Source organism: Palaemon carinicauda, chromosome 31 (assembly GCF_036898095.1).
Source record: "Palaemon carinicauda isolate YSFRI2023 chromosome 31, ASM3689809v2, whole genome shotgun sequence".
Taxonomy (NCBI): domain Eukaryota; kingdom Metazoa; phylum Arthropoda; class Malacostraca; order Decapoda; family Palaemonidae; genus Palaemon; species Palaemon carinicauda.
Genome location: NC_090755.1, coordinates 25,744,514 through 25,763,611, shown reverse-complemented (window position 1 = coordinate 25,763,611; position 19,098 = coordinate 25,744,514). Strand labels below are relative to the sequence as shown.

The 19,098-nt window shown below is 38.7% G+C and overlaps 1 protein-coding gene across 1 annotated transcript in view; it reads left to right on the top strand.

The window, feature by feature from the left end:
* LOC137624360 (galactoside alpha-(1,2)-fucosyltransferase 1-like) overlaps window positions 1-19,098 on the top strand; it is a 111,977-nt gene that overhangs the window by 14,243 nt on the left and 78,636 nt on the right. The window contains exon 2 of the mRNA XM_068355063.1: window positions 13,969-14,072. Within this exon, the coding sequence (XP_068211164.1) occupies window positions 13,969-14,072 (104 nt within the window). The remainder of the gene's footprint in view (window positions 1-13,968; window positions 14,073-19,098) is intronic.

Here is a 19,098-nt window from a genome sequence, read left to right as displayed (position 1 = left end):
ATACTTCTTGTTATCAACACATAATCCATTAATGCTCTCTCTACCACTCTTCCACTTGCAACTCTTACCCATGTATGTATACCCATAGTTCAATGGTGATATAAGTCCAACGGCCACTCACCTGCATTAACTAAAAGACTAGGGATGGGGGATGACTTAAAAGCGCTAGTAGCTACGCTAATGTCAGCATGGTGATTGGAATCTAGTCTTCTTCTTAGTATGGGAAGCAAAATGTATTTCACCTCCATATAAAAGTTTGGATAAAATAGAGGCTTTATACAGTCTTAGAAGATTCCCTAAGATGTATGAACCAATGCTTCAACATATTTAAAATCTCTAAACATTTAAATTTTAGCTACTTAAGATGCGAGACACAAGTGAACTTATTGTCAAAGATTAAACCCACAAATTGTTTTTCATTTTAACACAGGGAATGTTTTATATATATATATATATATATATATATATATATATATATATATATATATATATATATATATATATATGTATAATATCTATATATATACACATATAAATTATATATATATATATATATATATATATATATATATATATATATATATATATCATATGGTAGTCCACATAAGGAAAATTGAAAGATGTGTATCTGTAGAAATGCTCTACAGATTCGTCCGCCCCGGGACTTCTTCTTGGAGCGTTTATTATGAGTAAACACTCCAAGATGAGGGCTAGTGGCGGGCGAAACTGTAGAGCATTTCTACATATACACATCTTTCAATTTTCCTTACGTGGACTACCAAATATCAAGTTATCTTCGTGCTAAGGAAGATTACATCTATTATATATATATATATATATATATATATATATATATATATATATATATATATATATATATATATATATATATATATATATATATATAAATGGGTCTGGGTGTATTCTACGAATATAACAGAAATAAATTTCAGCTTTTTCTTGTAGAAAACTTGAAGCCATTCAAATCTGCCTATCAGGTAATACAATCGATCGTGATTTGAAGCTTTTTTTAAAGTGTTGACATTCTTGCTCCAACAAATGAGACAGAAATGTCGTCCATGAAGAGTGTGTGGAGAATGCTACATGAAATCACAAAAGAAATCCCATTTATTGCTAGCGCAAATACATATTAAGCAAGCTGCTTTGTTGGATTAGTTCTTCCAGATAGAGTATTACCTACTCTAACATGAAAGATCCACCTTCTTAAAAAGGCCTGAATGAATAAAGGCAACTCACTTCTCAAACTAAACTCGTGGACATTTTTAAGGAAACCGTACCTCGATGTAGTATCACATGTTTTTTTCAAACGACTCACAAACAGAGGACTCTGGATGGACAAGTACATCTATTCTAGAGTGCATTTTTCGAAACCCACACTGCACTGGTGATAGAATACCCATCTTTTCTAATATCCATACAAGCCTTGCATCGACCATATTTTCAGAGACCTTACGTAAACATGTCAATAAAATTGGTCGGTAGCTTGCCACTAAAACTGTCCTCTTCAGGTTTTAAAAACACAAATAATGGCCAGCTCCCAAACTGTTGAGAAACTACAGTCTTGCCATAATCTGTTAATAATACTCATGATAAAAAAAATTAGTGTTATTACACATATGCTTTATCATTGTATGAGTTTCGTCTGGGCCTGGGGCGGTATCATTGCATGATGATAGGGCAGAGTCAAATTCTCTCTCTTTATTGGGAGATTTTCTGCTTCTTTACTTGACGTGAAGTTGTCTTTTGTTGTTCTCTACATCTGGAATCTTATGAATTTTGGGATAGTCTCTAAAAATGATCCGCTAGTGAATTATACACATCCAAAGGATTATTAATATATTGATCATTACTTTTTAACACAAGTGGAGAATTTGGTGTATATTTGCCTGGGGTTGTATAAACTTTTCTTCAAATGGCAAATGGTGGAGTTCTTTTATTTACTGAAGAAACAATAGATGACCATGAATAACCCCGAGCTTCTTAAATTGCTTGTCTTTATTGTGCTCTATATTTATTGTAGGTTACAATTTTATTTTCAGTGTGATTCCTACGGTTTCTTGTTAACGTAATTCTTGTAGATCTATGTAACACCTGGATTTCTGGTGACCGCTAAACGACCGGTCGTCGATGGAATAGACTTGTTGTTTTTCAAATGGAATGAACTTCATCTGTGTAAAAAAGTTCCACTGCGTAAATAAATGGCATCATTATTTTCGAATTCGTCTGCATTACCTTTTACTTCACTCAGTTTTTTAAATTTTTCCCCGTCAGCTCTATCTAAGCACCATCAAAGTGATCTGTATTCAGATGGCCCATTGTTAGCTTTAATTGCTATTGGTGCGTGATCACTTGTATACAAGTCATCCAATGTTCTCCGGTGAAAGTCAGCTAGACAGTCAGAGCTATTGAAAGATCAACACATGGAAAAGTAGATGTCTGAATACGGAACTGAGTAGGCTCACCTATAATTAGAACCACAATGACTTCCTTTTCTATTAGTGATGCTAGAAGATTACCCTTTAAGTTTGCGAAGACATCTCCCCATATTGGATGTCAGCTGTTCATATCACCCAAAATAAGAAATGGTTAAGGGAGTTGGTTTATCACCTCATCCACATCATAATAGGAGATACTGTCATTAGGAGACATATAAAGTAGACATATGGTATATTTCCTATTAAGATCTATTTAGATTGCTCCGGCTTGTAGAGTAGTACGTAGATCTAATTGTTTCTTTATGGGGAATGTCGTGGCAAACAGACATAAGACTTCTACTATGACTTCTTCCCTGAGGAGTAAAAACATCTTACTTTGTTTCTTGTAGACATGCATCTACAGGTGATTGGTCAGGAATAAGGAGCTTCAGCTCTTCATCTTTAGCCTTCAAACATTGGCAGTTCCTCTGCAGGATTGAAGAGAAAATAAGTTTGCTTCTTGGAAGACTCCTTTGCTCAAGTCTTCCTATCAGAGTTTTTTAATTGATGGAAGTCTCTGTTAATTTGTAAAAGTAGGTCTGGCTGAGCTTAGGTTAACAATTTATTTTTACTATCCTTCTTATTTAATTGTCGAGGGGGGTGGTTGATCTCAGCATCAATCTTTGATATATTTAAATTTCTTGAAGATTCATCATCTTTACTTCCAGATCAAATATTATACCCATTAGCAATAGGCCTTTTTAATATCTCAGTGAAGAGAAGAGAGATGGTGGTCTACCTCTTTTCAGTAAAAGGATGGAGAGCTATGTGGATTATGTACCTCCTCAGTGACAGGTGCATCCGATATCTCTCTAGCATAAAATTCTTCCCTTAAATATGGCAATGAAGTTGTCTGAGATGACAACTTTGGGTTATCCATCCCAGGTTTGAAAAATTCAGAGGAAGGGGTTGGTGCCTCTTTGATGACATGATCCGATTCAAAATCATGAAGCATGGTATTAGTATTAAAAGGTGACTTAGAAAGAGGAAGCTTTCCATTACTTGGTCTAGGTGCTATTGCAATTCTTGCTGGATGTCCAGCATCCTTATATTTTAAGGGCCAGGCATAATCTTTTGTTTTCCTTAGAAGTTGTGAAGAAATATTTTCACTTTATTTTTATTCTTATTTCATTTCTACTTAGCTCATGCATGATGTAGTTTAGTTACCATTTTCTGCTTGCTTGTTTTGGTTCATTTAAATCCCCTACCCATTTTCTATCCTATCTGTCGAGATCTCTGTTCGTAACGTCACAACAGGTAGACTTCTTCAGCAGTAATTAACTGTCTGTATGAGATGGTCCTTATTTCCACGAACAATGTATTCTATGATAAATTATTTTTCTGATATTGGTAGAAAATTATACATTAGAATTTTTGTATATTTTCTTTACATCTCTTAGCATAACCTTCTAGTTTGCTTGTCTGGGAAATTTATTGTCTGCCATGCACTGCCTTTGTCGAATATTCTTTCATTAAATAAATTATTGCATATGCCCGACAATTACGTTTCATTCTTAGGTATATTCCCCTGGACCAACAAGATTACTCCATGTATTCTGCATAGATCCCCTACAAAACCTCTACTTCTACAGATAGATTAATCACATTTTCTAATTCCAATATGGCACCTCAAGAACGGGAAAGCCTAGAAGGACACATCTCTTTTCTCTCCTCTTTGATGAGACTGGTGAACAGCCTCTCCCTTGTAAATGGCTCATTCTACGATGATAACATTGCACAGAACGTTGAAATTGGTCACACTCTAGGAGACCCACATGACCGTTCCTCTGTGGTCATTTTCCACCCACCCCCTTGTCTCGTGTATCCAGAAGAGAAAGAAGCCCACTTGTAGCAGCGACAGGGCTCCCTTTCCCCTTAATGACAGTGGTTATAAAGGGAATCTTGAGGGCGGTCCAAAGAAGCTAAATTGACCTCAGCAAGCACCCTGTTTGGAGTGCACTTGGGCCATTGGGATTTATAACACGCTAGTCAAAGAGGTTGCTACATTCCCCCTTAAATTAGGTACAACTTCTTTAATTCTAGATCACTGTCTGCCTTACAACATTCAGGTATGGATACAGTTTGCTTTAATTTGATATCTTTATTTTGAATTTTAATACCTCATGGAGGTCGGACACTTGAATCAATTGTCATCCACATGCTTAATTCATCGGTCAATCACGTAGACCCTTGCACCAAGATTTCTGTTTTATTTTATGCATTTGATTAACCGTGTACCGCACATGTATCACACACGCTCGCACACTGTAACGGTATTTCTGTTTTTCTGTATATTATCGTAATTGCTCTCCCCTTGCACTGATAACCTATTTAAGCCTGTATGCTCTTGCATCATTGTGTTTGAATTTTTGTGCAATTCTTCCTTGGAATGGATTGTATATAAACTCATGCTCCATCGAAATAAAGTTAGTTGCATTCACTCCACTTCTATCTTATTAACTAACTGGTGCATTCGCACATCAACTGGTACATCCGCATATTGGTGACCACCGGAGTGTCTTGCTCCCTCCCGCCTTCCACTGCACTGCTGTGTTTTACTGTTTGATGAAGCCAACCCCAGAAACTGACTCTAAAATCAATGCCACGGCCCTGAAACTACCGTCCTTTACCAGTGGAGAAACGTTCGGCTGGTTCCAGCGTGCTGAAATCCAGTTTCGCATTAAGGGCATGACTCGATAAAGCACAAAAGCAGATTACGTTCTCGCGGTGATCCCCGAGGAAAATTATCCAGAAATATCTGATTGGCTGTGCGAGCAAGGAGATAAACAAATAATGTACGACGCCCTCAAATCTTACCTCATGGAGAAACACTCGTCATCGATAGCAGCCCGCAAAGTGAAACTTTTACAGCTCTCTCAACAACCGTTGGAAAACCAAAAGGCTTCGCTCGCCCTCAGGGAAATAACCGGTATCGCTCGTCTGCAACCTACCACAGATGGCTCTATTCATGAAGTGAATCTACTTCATGTCCTTTGGGTACGGCACCTATCCAAACCTGTATGATCTTCCATCCCTGATGTTTATATTTTGCCCATGAAGGACCTGATGACCAAAGTCGATGCCCTTATGGACAGCCATTTCACCACCTTCAAGTCCTACATCAATACCTCCACTCTTGACGAAGTGGACTACTATCCAACATCGACCAAAGCTGATATGAATGTGGCAGGGCACAGACGCCCACCCCGTGATGTGTTGGAGCAGCGACAAAACCGCCCACCACTCACCACTCGCTCATGCCCCAACTAATACCACTCCAGATTTGGGGCTGCTGCAAAGAAATGTGTGAATGATTGTCTGTGGCCAAAAAAACTTGTAAGTAGGCCATTGCTTGCAGTGGTGGCTTTCCCCGTCACTAATATTTTGTTTTTACGTAATGCAGGTACGGGTGTGCGATTTTGGGTAGACACAGGTGCTTGCCATTCTCTTCTCCCAAGGTCAATCTCAAGAACACCATGTAGTCTAAGTCTGCCACCATCCTCCTGGTAGCTGCAAATGGATCTACAATACCCACCCGCAGTTAGGAAACCCTAATATTATCGTTTGTAAGCGCCAAATATAATTGGAAGTTTCTCGTGGCTAATGTCATATTGCCAAGCTTCGGTGCGGATTTCCTCTTCCATTTCCAACTCCTGGTTGATGTCGCTCACCGTCGGTAGTCAACTCGGATTCATTCTCCTCAACACCTCTCCAACCCACCCCTTCGACCTTGCTCTCCACATCAGCAAAACACGGTATTCATCACCATATCAAGACGACAGGGCCCATAGTGTTCGCCAGAATCAGACGTGTGACACCGAATTGTTTGGTAGTCGCTAAAAAAACGTTCGCCAAAATGAAATAAATGGGCCTTTGACAAAAGGCCTCAAGCCCATAGTCATCACCCTTATGCAATGTCTTGAAGAAATATGGCTCTCTGCGTACGTGTGGAGATTACAGGTGCCTGAACAAGCAGACAGAACCGGAACACTACCCTTTCCCAAATATTGCCAATGTGACCTCCTTCCTACTTACACAAAGGGAAGGTTTTCAGCACGCTCGACCTCCTGAAGGGGTATCAAAAGGTGCCCATGAGCCCAAAAGACATCCCCAAGACCACCATCACCACCACCTTCAGTACATACACCTTTAATTACTCTTCTTTTGGCCTTTGTAATGCTGGGGCCACTTTTCAACTTCTCAAGGACTGCATCTTAGGGCACCTCCCCTTCTGTATATGTTATGTGGACAACATACTTGTGTTCTCTTCCTCCAAAGAGGAACAACTTTGTCACTTACGCATCGTGCTGGACTGCCTACAACAGAACAGCCTTGTAGTCCAGTACAACAAGTGTACCTTTGGCGCCAAGCATCGTTCTTAGGGTACCGCATCACTCCTGAGGAGTCTATCCCCTCCCTGAGAAGGTAGCAGCTGTTTAGAACTTCTCCACACCCTCAACCGTCAAAGGATTAAGAGAATTCTTGGGTATGATCAACTATTATCACCAGCCATCACCACCACTCTTGCCCCCGTAAAAGCCTCACGTAATGGGAAGCCAAAAGACCTGAAGTGGGGTTCCCTTCAAGAAATGGCATTCTGCAACGCAAAGAATGCCCTATCAACCATTGCTGCTCCCAATTTCCCCGTACCACATGCACCTCTCCTTCTCTCCATCGATGCCAGCGACATAGCTATTGTCGCAATATTTGACCAGGTGGTCAACGGTTCACCCTGCCCATTGACCTTCTTCAGTAGAAAACTGTCCATGGGAGAATCCAGCTACTCTACCTTCGACTGCTAATTGCTGGTGGTGCACTTGGCTGTCCGTCAGTTTTGCGACCTCTTTGAGGGTACGCCCTTCATCATTCGCATGGACCACGTGTGTCTGGTGCATGCCTTCTCTCGACAGTCTGACGCCTGGTCCGCCCATCAACAATGACATCTCTCCGCCATGGCTGAATACAATTGTACCCTTCAACATGTCCCTTCGAAAAGGAATACTGTTGCTGATGCCTGTCAAGAAATACATTGGCTGCCATTCACCTGGGATTGGTTTACAACACCTTGGAAGAAACCCCACCTGGGATTGGTTTACAACACCTTGGAAGAAACCCAACAAAAAGATCCAGAGTACCAAGCATGTAGGACATCCTGCACATCCCTCCACTGGGAGGACCTCTCTCTTGACAACTCCAACGCCACCCTCGTCTGTGACATCAGTACTGGTAGACCAAGACCGTGGATACCTTCTCCCATGCGCCGACAGATGTTTGATTTCATTAATTCGCCTTTCACACCCCTAGTGCTGTTCCACTGAACAGCTACTGAAGACAAAAGTTCATTTGGCATGGCAAAACTAAGGATGCTAAGGATTGGGTACACACCTGTACTTCATGCCAAACCTCAAAAGTACATTGACACACAGATCCAAGAGTGGGCACCTTTTAACTTCAGTGGTGCTTTGCCCCCTTTCACGTCGATGTTGTAGCTCCCCTACCAACATCACAAGGACATAGTTACATGCTTATCGTCATAGAATTCTCCACTGGTTGGCCTGAAGCTATTCCCATGGTGGTGGTGTCCGATGTAATAACGTCCCTGACTGGTGAATGCCAAACTGGGGTTCGAGTCCTGCTCAAACTTGTTAGTTTCTTTGGTCGCTGCAACCACAGTATCCTTGTGAACTAAGGATGGAGGGTTTGGGGGAGCCTATAGGTCTATCTGCTGAGTTATCAGTAGCCATTGCCTTGCTCTTCTTGGGTGGAGAGAGGACTTGGACGCTGTTCCTACGTATATATGGTCAGCCTCTAAGGCATTGTCCTGCTCGATAGGGCACTGTCACTGTCCCTTGCCTCTACTATTCATGAGCGGCCTTTAAACCTTTAAACTGCAACGTCCGCCTCGTGTACATCTGCCTTACTCTCATGATGGATAGTGAGATTTGATATCCTTGGGCATATTACTTCTGACAGGGGTATCTCTTTTACCTCTCAATTATGGACATCATTAGCGAATCTCCTGGGAATCACCCTGCATCAGACAACTGCATACAACCCTGCTGCTGACAAAATGGTTGAAAGTTTTCACCATACCCTCAAGGCCACTTTGATGTCCCACTGCAAGGACTCAAACTGGTTTACTCAGCTCTCTTGAATCCTCCTGGGATTGATGACCACTCCTAAGAACACCCTGTATGTCTTGGCAGCTGAAATGGTGTATGATACCAGGTGGTCGTCCCTGTCGAACTTTTTGTCGACAACCGCCATCACCAATCTCCAGCACTAACGTCATGTTGTGGGAAAATTCACTTCATGCCGCCAGACTTACAAGCCCCAGTGAAGAAAAATATATGGACAGAAATGCACAAGGCATTGCATGTTTTCCTGCACAATGACATCAGCAAGCCACCTCTGACAATCCCTTACTAGGGCCCTTTCCTCGTGATCCGTGAACAACAAAGACTGGGTCTCCGGTGATCACCTTAAACCTGCATATCTCCAGCAAGATGACCCACCTACTGTGCGCCTCTCCAGAGCAGGGTGTCCTATTTCATATGCATGTCCTTTTTAGGCGGGGAGCCATGCCCCGCACGTTTATCACACACACTCGTGTGATATATGTCCAGGTTTCCAGTAGCTGCATTGCAATCTACTTTCAATGTTCATTTTTGAAATTTCACAGATCACTTAAAAACCTTCTCATGCTTACCAAAGCGGCTCCATGCTTCCCCTTTTTTCGTCTTCTTTGAAATTTATCTTTATTACGTAATCTTGCGATAAGGTTTAAAAGTCATCCATAATGCCTCATAATGACAACTTATTGGTATATGACTTATATCAAGGACTTTCAATTTCCTTACATTACCATTCCTTTTCTGAACATTGAAATAGCGAGGGTTTTTAGTTCTTGGGTCATCAACAAAATTTTTCCTTAATTGAATTGGCAGAGATTATCAGCAGTGCGGGGAGGGGGTCAGCATATCCAGGGGATGGTGGGTTGTTATTCGATGGATCCATAAGCAAGGGTTGTGCTTTGTTTGCTTATTGGTTGGTTTATCTGGTTGAGAACATTAATAAAGTATCATATACTGGAAAGGAAATTTACATTCTCTACTATTGACACAGTAAGAGTATACTTCCCAGATGGTCCACTCCATACCTTACCCGTTGGATAGCACCAAAACAGATATACAAGCACAGCTTTAAGCTAAACTTACATTTTAGAACCGAGACCAAAAAAGATGGAATTACCCTTAAACAAATAAACATGCAATCCTCTTCCCCATTTTTATAATGCTGGGCTTCGGGCAAGAAGCCAAGAATACTATTATTATTATTATTATTATTATTATTATTATTATTATTATTATTATTATTATTATTAGCCAAGCTACAACCCTAGTTGGAAAAGCAAGATTCTATAAGCCCAAGGGCTCCAATAGGGTAAAATAGATCAGTGAGGAAAGGAAATAAGGAAATAAATAGATGATGAGAACAAATTAACAATAAATCACTCTAAATAGTAACAACGTTAAAACAGATATGTCAGATATAAACTATAAAAAGACATATGTCAGCCTGTTCAACATAAAAACATTTGCTGCAACTTTGAACTTTTGAAGTTCTACTGATTCAACTACCCGATTAGGAACATCATTTCACAACTTGGTCACAGCTGGAATAAAACTTCTAGAATATTGTGAAGTAATGAGCCTCATGATGGAGAAGGCCTGGCTATTAGAATTAACTGCTTGCCTAGTATTACGAACAGGATAGAATTGTCCAGGGAGATCTGAATGTAAAGGATGGTTAGAGTTATGAAAAATCTTATGCAACATGAATAATGAACTAATTGAACGATGGTGCGAAAGATTAATATCTAGATCAGGAATAAGAAATTTAATAGACCATAAGTTTCTGTCCAACAAATTAATATGAGAATCAGCAGCTAAAGACCAGACAGGAGAACAATACTCAAAACAAGGTAGAATGAAAGAATTAAGACACTTCTTCAGAATAGATTGATCACCAAAAATCTTGTAAGACTTCCTCAATAAGCCAAAAGAAAATTTGATGTCGAGAATCACACTTAAAATTTTAAAAGAGTCTCATACAAATTTAAAGAAACATTATCATTACTGAGATCCGGATGTTGAGGAGCCACCATCCTTGACCTACTTTTAATCATACTTTGAGTTTTGTTAGGATTCAACTTCATGCCCCATAATTTGCCACTTGCACTAATTTTAGCTAGATCTTTATTAAGGGTTTCAGCAACTCCATATCCACATTCAGGGGATGGAATTGATGTAAAGAGAGTAACACCATCTGCATATGCAACAAGCTTGTTTTCTAGGCTAAACCACATGTCATGTGTATATAGTATGAAAAGTAATGGGCCAAGAACACTACCTTGTGGAACACCAGATATCACATTCCTATACTCACAATGGTGCCCTTAAGCAACAACTCTGAGATCTATTACTTAAAAAATCAATAATAATGCTAATAAACGACCCACCCACTCCCATCTATTTGAGTTTGAAAACAAGGGCTTCATGTTTAACATGGTCAAAGGCAGCACTAAAATCAAGACCAATCATACGAACTTCCTGACCGCAATCAAGGGATTTCTGTACAGCATTGGAGATTATAAGAAGGGCATCACATGCTCCAAGGCCTTTACGAAAACCAAATTGCAAACTAGGGAGTAGATGATTACCTTCAGCAAACCTATTAAGACGTTTTGCCAGAAGACGTTCAAAAACTTTAGATAATATGGGAGTTATGGAAATTGGGCGGTAATCAGTTGGACTTGAGCTACCACAAACACATTTACATAAAGGAGTAACATTACCAATTCTCCAACAAGTGCTAAAAGCTCCTCTTCTTGCTAACTTGCGCAAAATAACAGATAACTTTGGAGCTAAGAAATCTGCAGTCTCTATAAAAAACGAAGGAAAAATACCATTTGGGTGTACACCTCCTTAAGCATCAAGGTCCATCAACAGAGCTTTAATTTCAAGAGATCGAAAAGCTAAACTAGTTAGTTTAGCCTCAGGAAAACAGGAATGAGGAAGTTCAAGTTTTTCATTACTCTGTTCACTGTCAAAAACATCAGCCAAAAGGGTTTCCTTTTCCTTTGGACAGTGTGTGACTGAGCCATCTGGTTTAAGTAAAGGAGGAACTGTTGCATCTACACCAAAGAGTGCAGATTTAAGGGTAGACCACCATTTATGTTCCTGAGTTTACCAGAAAGGGTTTCTTTTATGGTTAAATTGTATTCCTTCTCAGTTGAGGCATAAATTGTCTGAGCAAAAGCTCTAAGCTGAGTATATTTATTCCAGGTCAAATCTGATCTGTTACCCTTCCAAAGATGATAGGCCTCCTGCTTCTCCAAATAAGCACGTCTACAATCATCATTGAACCACGGTTTGTCCTTCACTCGGTACCTTAGCACACAAGAAGGGATACGCCTATCAATTATGTTGACTAGATTCTCATTCAAAGGGACAACAGGATCAACACTACTATATAATTATGATCAATTCAAGCACAAAAGATAATGCAAAATCCCATTCCAGTCTGCTTGGAATTTCATATGAATTTTATAAGAGTATGATATATCAGGGACAGGCTGCTCAGTCTTCCCTACTAATGAAATCAAGGCATGATCAGATGTCTCGACTGGAGAACCAACCTTACTAGTTATAACACCAATGGAGTCAGTTTATACGAGGTCCAAACAATTACCAGACCTGAGAGTAGCTTCATTTATGATTTGCTCACAGCCTAATTCATAGGCAAAGTCTAAAGATCTTAAGCCACAGCGATCGGTAGGAGAGATAGAACTTAACCACTCCCTATGGGGAGCATTAAAATCACCAACAAAGACAAAAGAAGCCTTTCTATCATCTTCTTGTATCTTAGCCAAAAGATCAAAGACAGAATCATCCATGTCTGGATTCCGGTAGATCAAACACAAATAAAAGTTGTTATGCCTGCCACAAACTTTCATTACCTGAATCTCATAACATCCACATTCATAGCAGGACTTATGAGAAGCATAAGGCCTGCTAAGTATTGGAGCCCCTGGATTCCGATGACCCAACCCTTGAGAATAGTTCAGCCAAAAAATATCTGAACCTTCGGGATGGATGAGGTCACCCAATACTCACATATAGCTTTGATTGCAAACACATCCCAACTGTGATTCCTTCTCTCATTCATCTAGGCAGACAGTAATAACAACTATGGAAATATCCACGCCATTTTAGAAATAAAGTGAAGAAATAACGAATAATAAAAATATGTACAAGGGTAAGGGAAATATTACTCAGGGTTATGCCAGCAAGACAAAAGAAAGTTTCTAAAATTAGAAGGAGACCAGAGTTATATTGAGAAGCAGAAACAGAATAGAGAGAGAAATTTAGAGTTGAACTGGAGAAGGTTCCCTAAGTTAGAGAGCCCTCTTATCCGTTATAAGTTTTCAACAAGGAAATGATATTCCATGATGTAGTGACTATGTTGATAGGGGATTAAAAAACAGGAGTGCATTAAAATAGAAAACTGACTGGTATAGTAGTTAATTGAGATTTAAGTCATTCAATTTCTACACCCATAGATAAATTCTTACTTGGTACTTGAACATAATTTTACTCCTATACTGACCTCCATGGAACTATAAGATACAGTAAAAATCTAATGTGAATTTTCACTAGCTAATGTACAATACTCCTTTTCTCTTGCGTGTTATATCCCCATACCAGACTCTCCTAGTCCGAACAATAAGAACATTCTGCAAACCTGTTGTTAAAATCACATTGTTGACCCCTACATGTAGTACCAGGGAATGCAGGTCTATGTCTTCTATTAACAGCATAATCACAAAGTATTTGGCACAAAAATATGTTTTATAACTAGAAGACATGTTACCCTAATCTCAACCTAAATGCTGCCAACATAAAAGGTAAATACGGTAACCCAACACAACATATGGGTGCTCCAAACGGAGTGAATAAGTCACAGGCGCAGTAGACATGATTCGTCATCTCATAATGAGTGCTATGTCACACCTGCTGGTTTGCCAAAGGGGAGGGATATGAGGCAGTAAGAGAGAAAGAACATTTTTTTTTCTATTTTAGGGTTGAGAATCTAATGCTCCGAGTATATTAACACGACTCACAGTTATTATATACTGTAAAATAGTTTGGAAATATAAAAATGTATAATAAAAATGCCTACTGTTGTATTTTAGAATTATTTCTACATGATATTTAATACTAATAAGTTTTGATATAGGTTCCCAATGATAATCTTGCTGTCTAATAGCTGAAGGAAATGGTTTTATGAAAACTGGTATTTTTGGATTGTTTTATATATAATAAACAATACAATAGTGCTATAAAATTATTTCTGTTGTCTATCTTTTGCACCTATAATCTTGTACTATATTAGAATATCTGATTTGCAGAATGTTCATCACACCATGTCATCATCCATGATGGGGGACAGCTAGGAAACAAAATGTGTCAGTACGTCAGCCTTTACCTCCTTCGTCATATCTTTGGCATACGGGTAATGTGAGCAATGAAAAATATTCTTATCAGGATTTTGAAATTTAATTTAAGTACTCTCGTACACCAGACTATTTCACTAAAGCAATCAAAACCATGTCTGTATTGCTCAATAAATAAAACAAAGGTATATTTTAAATGAAATAAGGAAAGTATCTCTGTAAAAAAAAATAATTCTTGTCTATATCATATTTATTGTTGCACCAACTGGATGGTTATTAACTTTTATCGCTGCAAAGTTTCCCCAGTCAATCTTTTCTATATTCTATGATTTATGTGAGTTCCATCTTAGTCTACTTCAGAACTTTTCTCTTGTTTGCATAATCTATTTTCAATCAAATATCTACAAGTATTCAATAAATCTAACGTTACATAATCATAACAACTTTATATTCATATGTAAATGAACACCTGAGTTCTGAATAACCTCTTAATATGACCCAAGCTTTAGTGGGACATCGCGATAAATAAGATCAATATGGGAGACTTCTTCTCACCTGCTAATATTCTCAATCAAAGAAATGTTGCAATCGAAGGGAATAGGAGGAAGACATTCCCCATCAAATTAGAAGATGCTTGCTTTTGCAACCTGAAAATTATTATTAAATTTTCACGTTTTCATACGAATTACAAAACATCTTACTTTTTTGTATCCTGAATAGATAATTGTAAGAGATAATGAAGCAAGAGCTTAACAGATTATTATTATTATTATTATTATTATTATTATTATTATTATTATTATTATTATTACCTTAGCCAAGGAGCTTATGCTTTTGAGTTGGTTTAATTAAATATTTGTCGGTGTGTCTGTGGACAAGATTATTTTATCAATTTATATATTTATTTGTCTGTGTGTCTGTGGACAAGATTACGTCAAAATTACTCAGCGGATTTTGACGAAATTTTCACCCCAAATAGATCTTAGGTCATGGGCGACCCCATTTAATTCTTTAGATGATCCGAATCCTGATCCGGATTTGATTTTCGCAATTTTAAAGATTACGTCCAAACAAAATGACGGATTTTGACGAAATGTCTAATACAGATAGATCTTAAGCCATGGGGGGGGGGGTCTCTATTAATTTTGGGGATGATGTGTTACCGGATCAGGATTCTAGATCCAGATTTGCATTGTTCATTTATTTATTTGTCCGTGTGTCTGTGGACAAGATTATGTCAATTCTACACAACGGATTTTGACAAAATTTTCACCACAGATAGATTTTACGTCATGGACGACCCCATTAAATTTTGGAGATGATTTGGATCTGGCTCCGGATTTTCATTTTAAAGATGACATCAAAACAAATGAACGAATTTTGACGAAATTACCACAGGTAGATCTTAGGCAATGGACGACTCCATCAACCTTTGGCGGAGGTCAGAAATCTCTGACTGTTATTATTATTATTATTATTATTATTATTATTATTATTATTATTATTATTATTATTATTATTATTATTATTATAAGCTAAGCTACAACCCTAGTTGGAGAAGCAGGATGCTATAAGCCCAAGGGCTCAAACATGGAAAAACAGCCCTCTGGGGAAAGGAAACAAATAAAGTACAAGAGAAGTAATGAATAATTAAAATAAAACATTTTAACAACAGTAATAACATTACATTTAATCTTTAATATACAAACTATAAAAATTTCCAAAAAACCAGAGGAAGAGTGTTAATACAGAACAGTGAGCCAGAGTGCACCCTCCTCAAGCAAGAGAATTCTAACCCAAGACAGTGGAAAACCATGGTACAGAGGCTATGGCACTGAACAAGACTAGAGAACCATGATTTGATTTTGGAGTATCCCCTAGAATAGCTGCTTCCCATAGCGAAAAAGTCTCTTTTACCCTTACCAAGTGGGAAAGTAGGCACTGAACAATTACAATGCAGTAGTTAACCCCTTGGGTGAAGCATACTTATTTGGTAATCTTAGTGCTGCCAGGTGTATGAGGACAGAAGAGAATGGGGAAAGAATAGACCAGAATATTCGGTGTATGTGTAGGGAAAGGAAAAATGAGAGAGAGAGAGAGAGAGAGAGAGAGAGAGAGAGAGAGAGAGAGATCCATTGTAGTACTGTCTGACCAGTAAAAGGACCCAATAACTCTTTAATAGTAGTAACTACTATTCACTTACAGGTCACCATCAAATTGGTTAAAGGTACCTATTACATGTAGAAGGATGAGGTCTATGAAATAATGAATATTTATACTTTGCATTTATAGCAGTCAACATGCGGAAAATGGAAGCTTGCTAGATGTACATATTGGAGTGATTATTTCACAAATTACAACGTCTATTTATTACGAGACCGTTTAGTAATGACAAACTGAATGTGCAATAGGCCACACTATCATTTAATCGCTCTACACTCATTAACAAAGATAGTATGAGCTGCCAGTAGCTAGTATATCATTTATCTAATAATAAACAATGCCAGATAGTAAGAGTTCAGATTACATGCTAATGACATACATCAAAAGCATGCTTAGGAAGTTGAATGAAACTTTCAACATCTATATTAAAACTGTTTTAGTACAGTCAAAGGTAATTTAGATAAAGTTTTAATTGCAAGCACAATTTACCCGACACAGACCCAAAGAAGAATTACTTCACTCATAGCATGAGGATTTCCCGGTGGTCTTTCTTCGTGAAGCTCTCAATAAAACAAGAAAAGCAAGACATCTTTCTTGGATATTCAATTCCTCGTCGTCTTAGGATATAGACTAGAAGTCATTACTGATAATTGTTCATCATCAAATGAGGTCTTTTAGAGTAGCATTTATGAAGGGACTCTTCATGCCTTCTCTAATTAGGAAAACGATATGAAAAGTCAACACTCACTTACCAGCCAAGTTAGTAATGAGTTTATAGATCTTATCTAACTTCCTTTGTTATTCTAAGAAGGCCAGAAAGCCTTCTCTTTTGGAAGTAAAACTGGCTTGCCTGCCGAATTTCTTGTACTATCCTAACTTCCATAGCTGGGGCTAAGTACTCATAATTACATAGTGTTCCTTCAGTACGGGTCCTGAATGTTCACTGCGCCTTACAAAATAGAGTTCCTCTTATAAAATCTCGATTTATTTTACCTTAACGTCCAAGGTGAAGCTGCTAGTGCTGATAATGAAGAAGCAAGTGAATTCCCTGATGTATTGGCTGAGATTATTAACTTAAATGAGGATGAGACAATTATCCTTTAGGCATATGCTATATTGAGCCTATTGCACCAGGACACTAAGTTGGCTAAGAGACTCTAAATTTGCTTCTTGGGGGTAATGCTTCAGGTGACTGGTAGGTAAAGTCTATGCTTGTGTCAGGCTGAAAATCCCTGGGCAATCAAGGGGATTTGGAAGAGTCACGTACCCATCATCTGGAAGTCTAATAGAAAGGCTTCTCTGACCCTCTTGTTATTTAAGTACAAGGTTTTCATCAAACTTGTGCCAGAGGTTGAGCAGTAAAAAGGGTCTACCATTTAAGGTACTGCTATTGCTGGACAATACCCTTGGTCACTCTACCCACTTAGTTAACTTCCATCCCAATATAAAGGTAGTTTACTTGTCACCTAACACTACTTCCCTGTTACAACCTATGGACCAAGGGGTAATTGCTTCCTCCAAGGTGTACTACCTCTGTAAGACAATTGTCATGACTTTAGAGGCAGCAGAGGAAGACATAACTATCAAGATGTTCTGACAGTCCTAAAACATCCAAGATATCATTAGGAACATTGCTGAAGCTTGGGATGAGGTAAAGCAAACCAACATGAACAAACGTATAGAAAAATCTTTGCCCCACTTCGTCAATTTCTTTGGCTTTGAGGAGACAGCCGAGGCTGTCACCAAGAAGGTTGTTGAGCTAAGTAAGCTGCTGGATCTTGAGTTGGATGCTGATGATGTCACTGAGCTCCTGGTATCTCATGGAAAGGAGTATCTACCTTATCCGAGAGCCCCAAAAATTTACAGCCAAGGCCTTGTCAAAAGGTTTTGCCCTGTTGGAGCAATGGCAAAGTTTGAGGAACAAGATCCCAACATGGATAGGTTTACGAAGCTGTCTTTTAGGTTCATAGATGTTGTGAGGTGGTGCAAGGATATCATGAAGAGAAGAGGATGCAGTCCCAGCAGACAAACCTATGTATGTACTTTGAAAAGGCAGAAAGGTCTGAATCTGAACATCAACCCTTTACCTCTGCAGGTTCTCCAACACCAAGTCCAGCTTCTCTAGCACTTCTTCCAGGATCTTCCCCATCTTATCCTGACTCTCCAGCTTCTCATCCTGACTCACTAGCTCATCTTCCAGATTTTCCAGCATCTTCCACTTCCTCCTCTCAATAATCCTGTCTCACCATTACTTGTAACGTGCCTTGCAGCGTGCAGTCCAACCACAGGAATGAAGGTAAGGATTTGTTACAGTGTATGTGCAGTAAAACTTATTGTCTATTAGCAATACTTCAAAGTCTCTCAAAAACACTTTGATTGATTGAAACCCTTCATTAGGCCATTGATCATCAAAAGGCCTAACACTTGCCTGGAGTTTTGGAAATTTTCGAAATTACATCATTTTGCGTATCTTCACTCGGCTGTGCATGTTTATTTTCACTCATGTGCATTTGAACTTCGATTATGTAAGTCGGATATGCTGTGGTTGCGCGCCGCTCCTCCTCTCGTTCAACTAAGAATCTGTTTAATAACTTGACTAAGTTATCTAACCTATTTTCTAAGTCCTGCGTTCGATGCTCTCGTCTATATTCTTCATCGACATCACTATAACCAACTGCTCCTTCATTTTCATCTCCCGCAGCAGCAGCGTCTGCTATGTTAGTCCTTGTGTATCTAGGCATCTTGAACTTTTATTTTACTGGCTAAAAGAACAACTTCGCTCACAGCATACACAAACAGACATATTTTTTCACCTGACACCAATTATGTCTCATGTCAACTGATAATGAGACATCGACACATGGGTTTTTTCACTTTATTATAAATATTTTTGTGAGTACACTTTACACAGCCCGATACTCT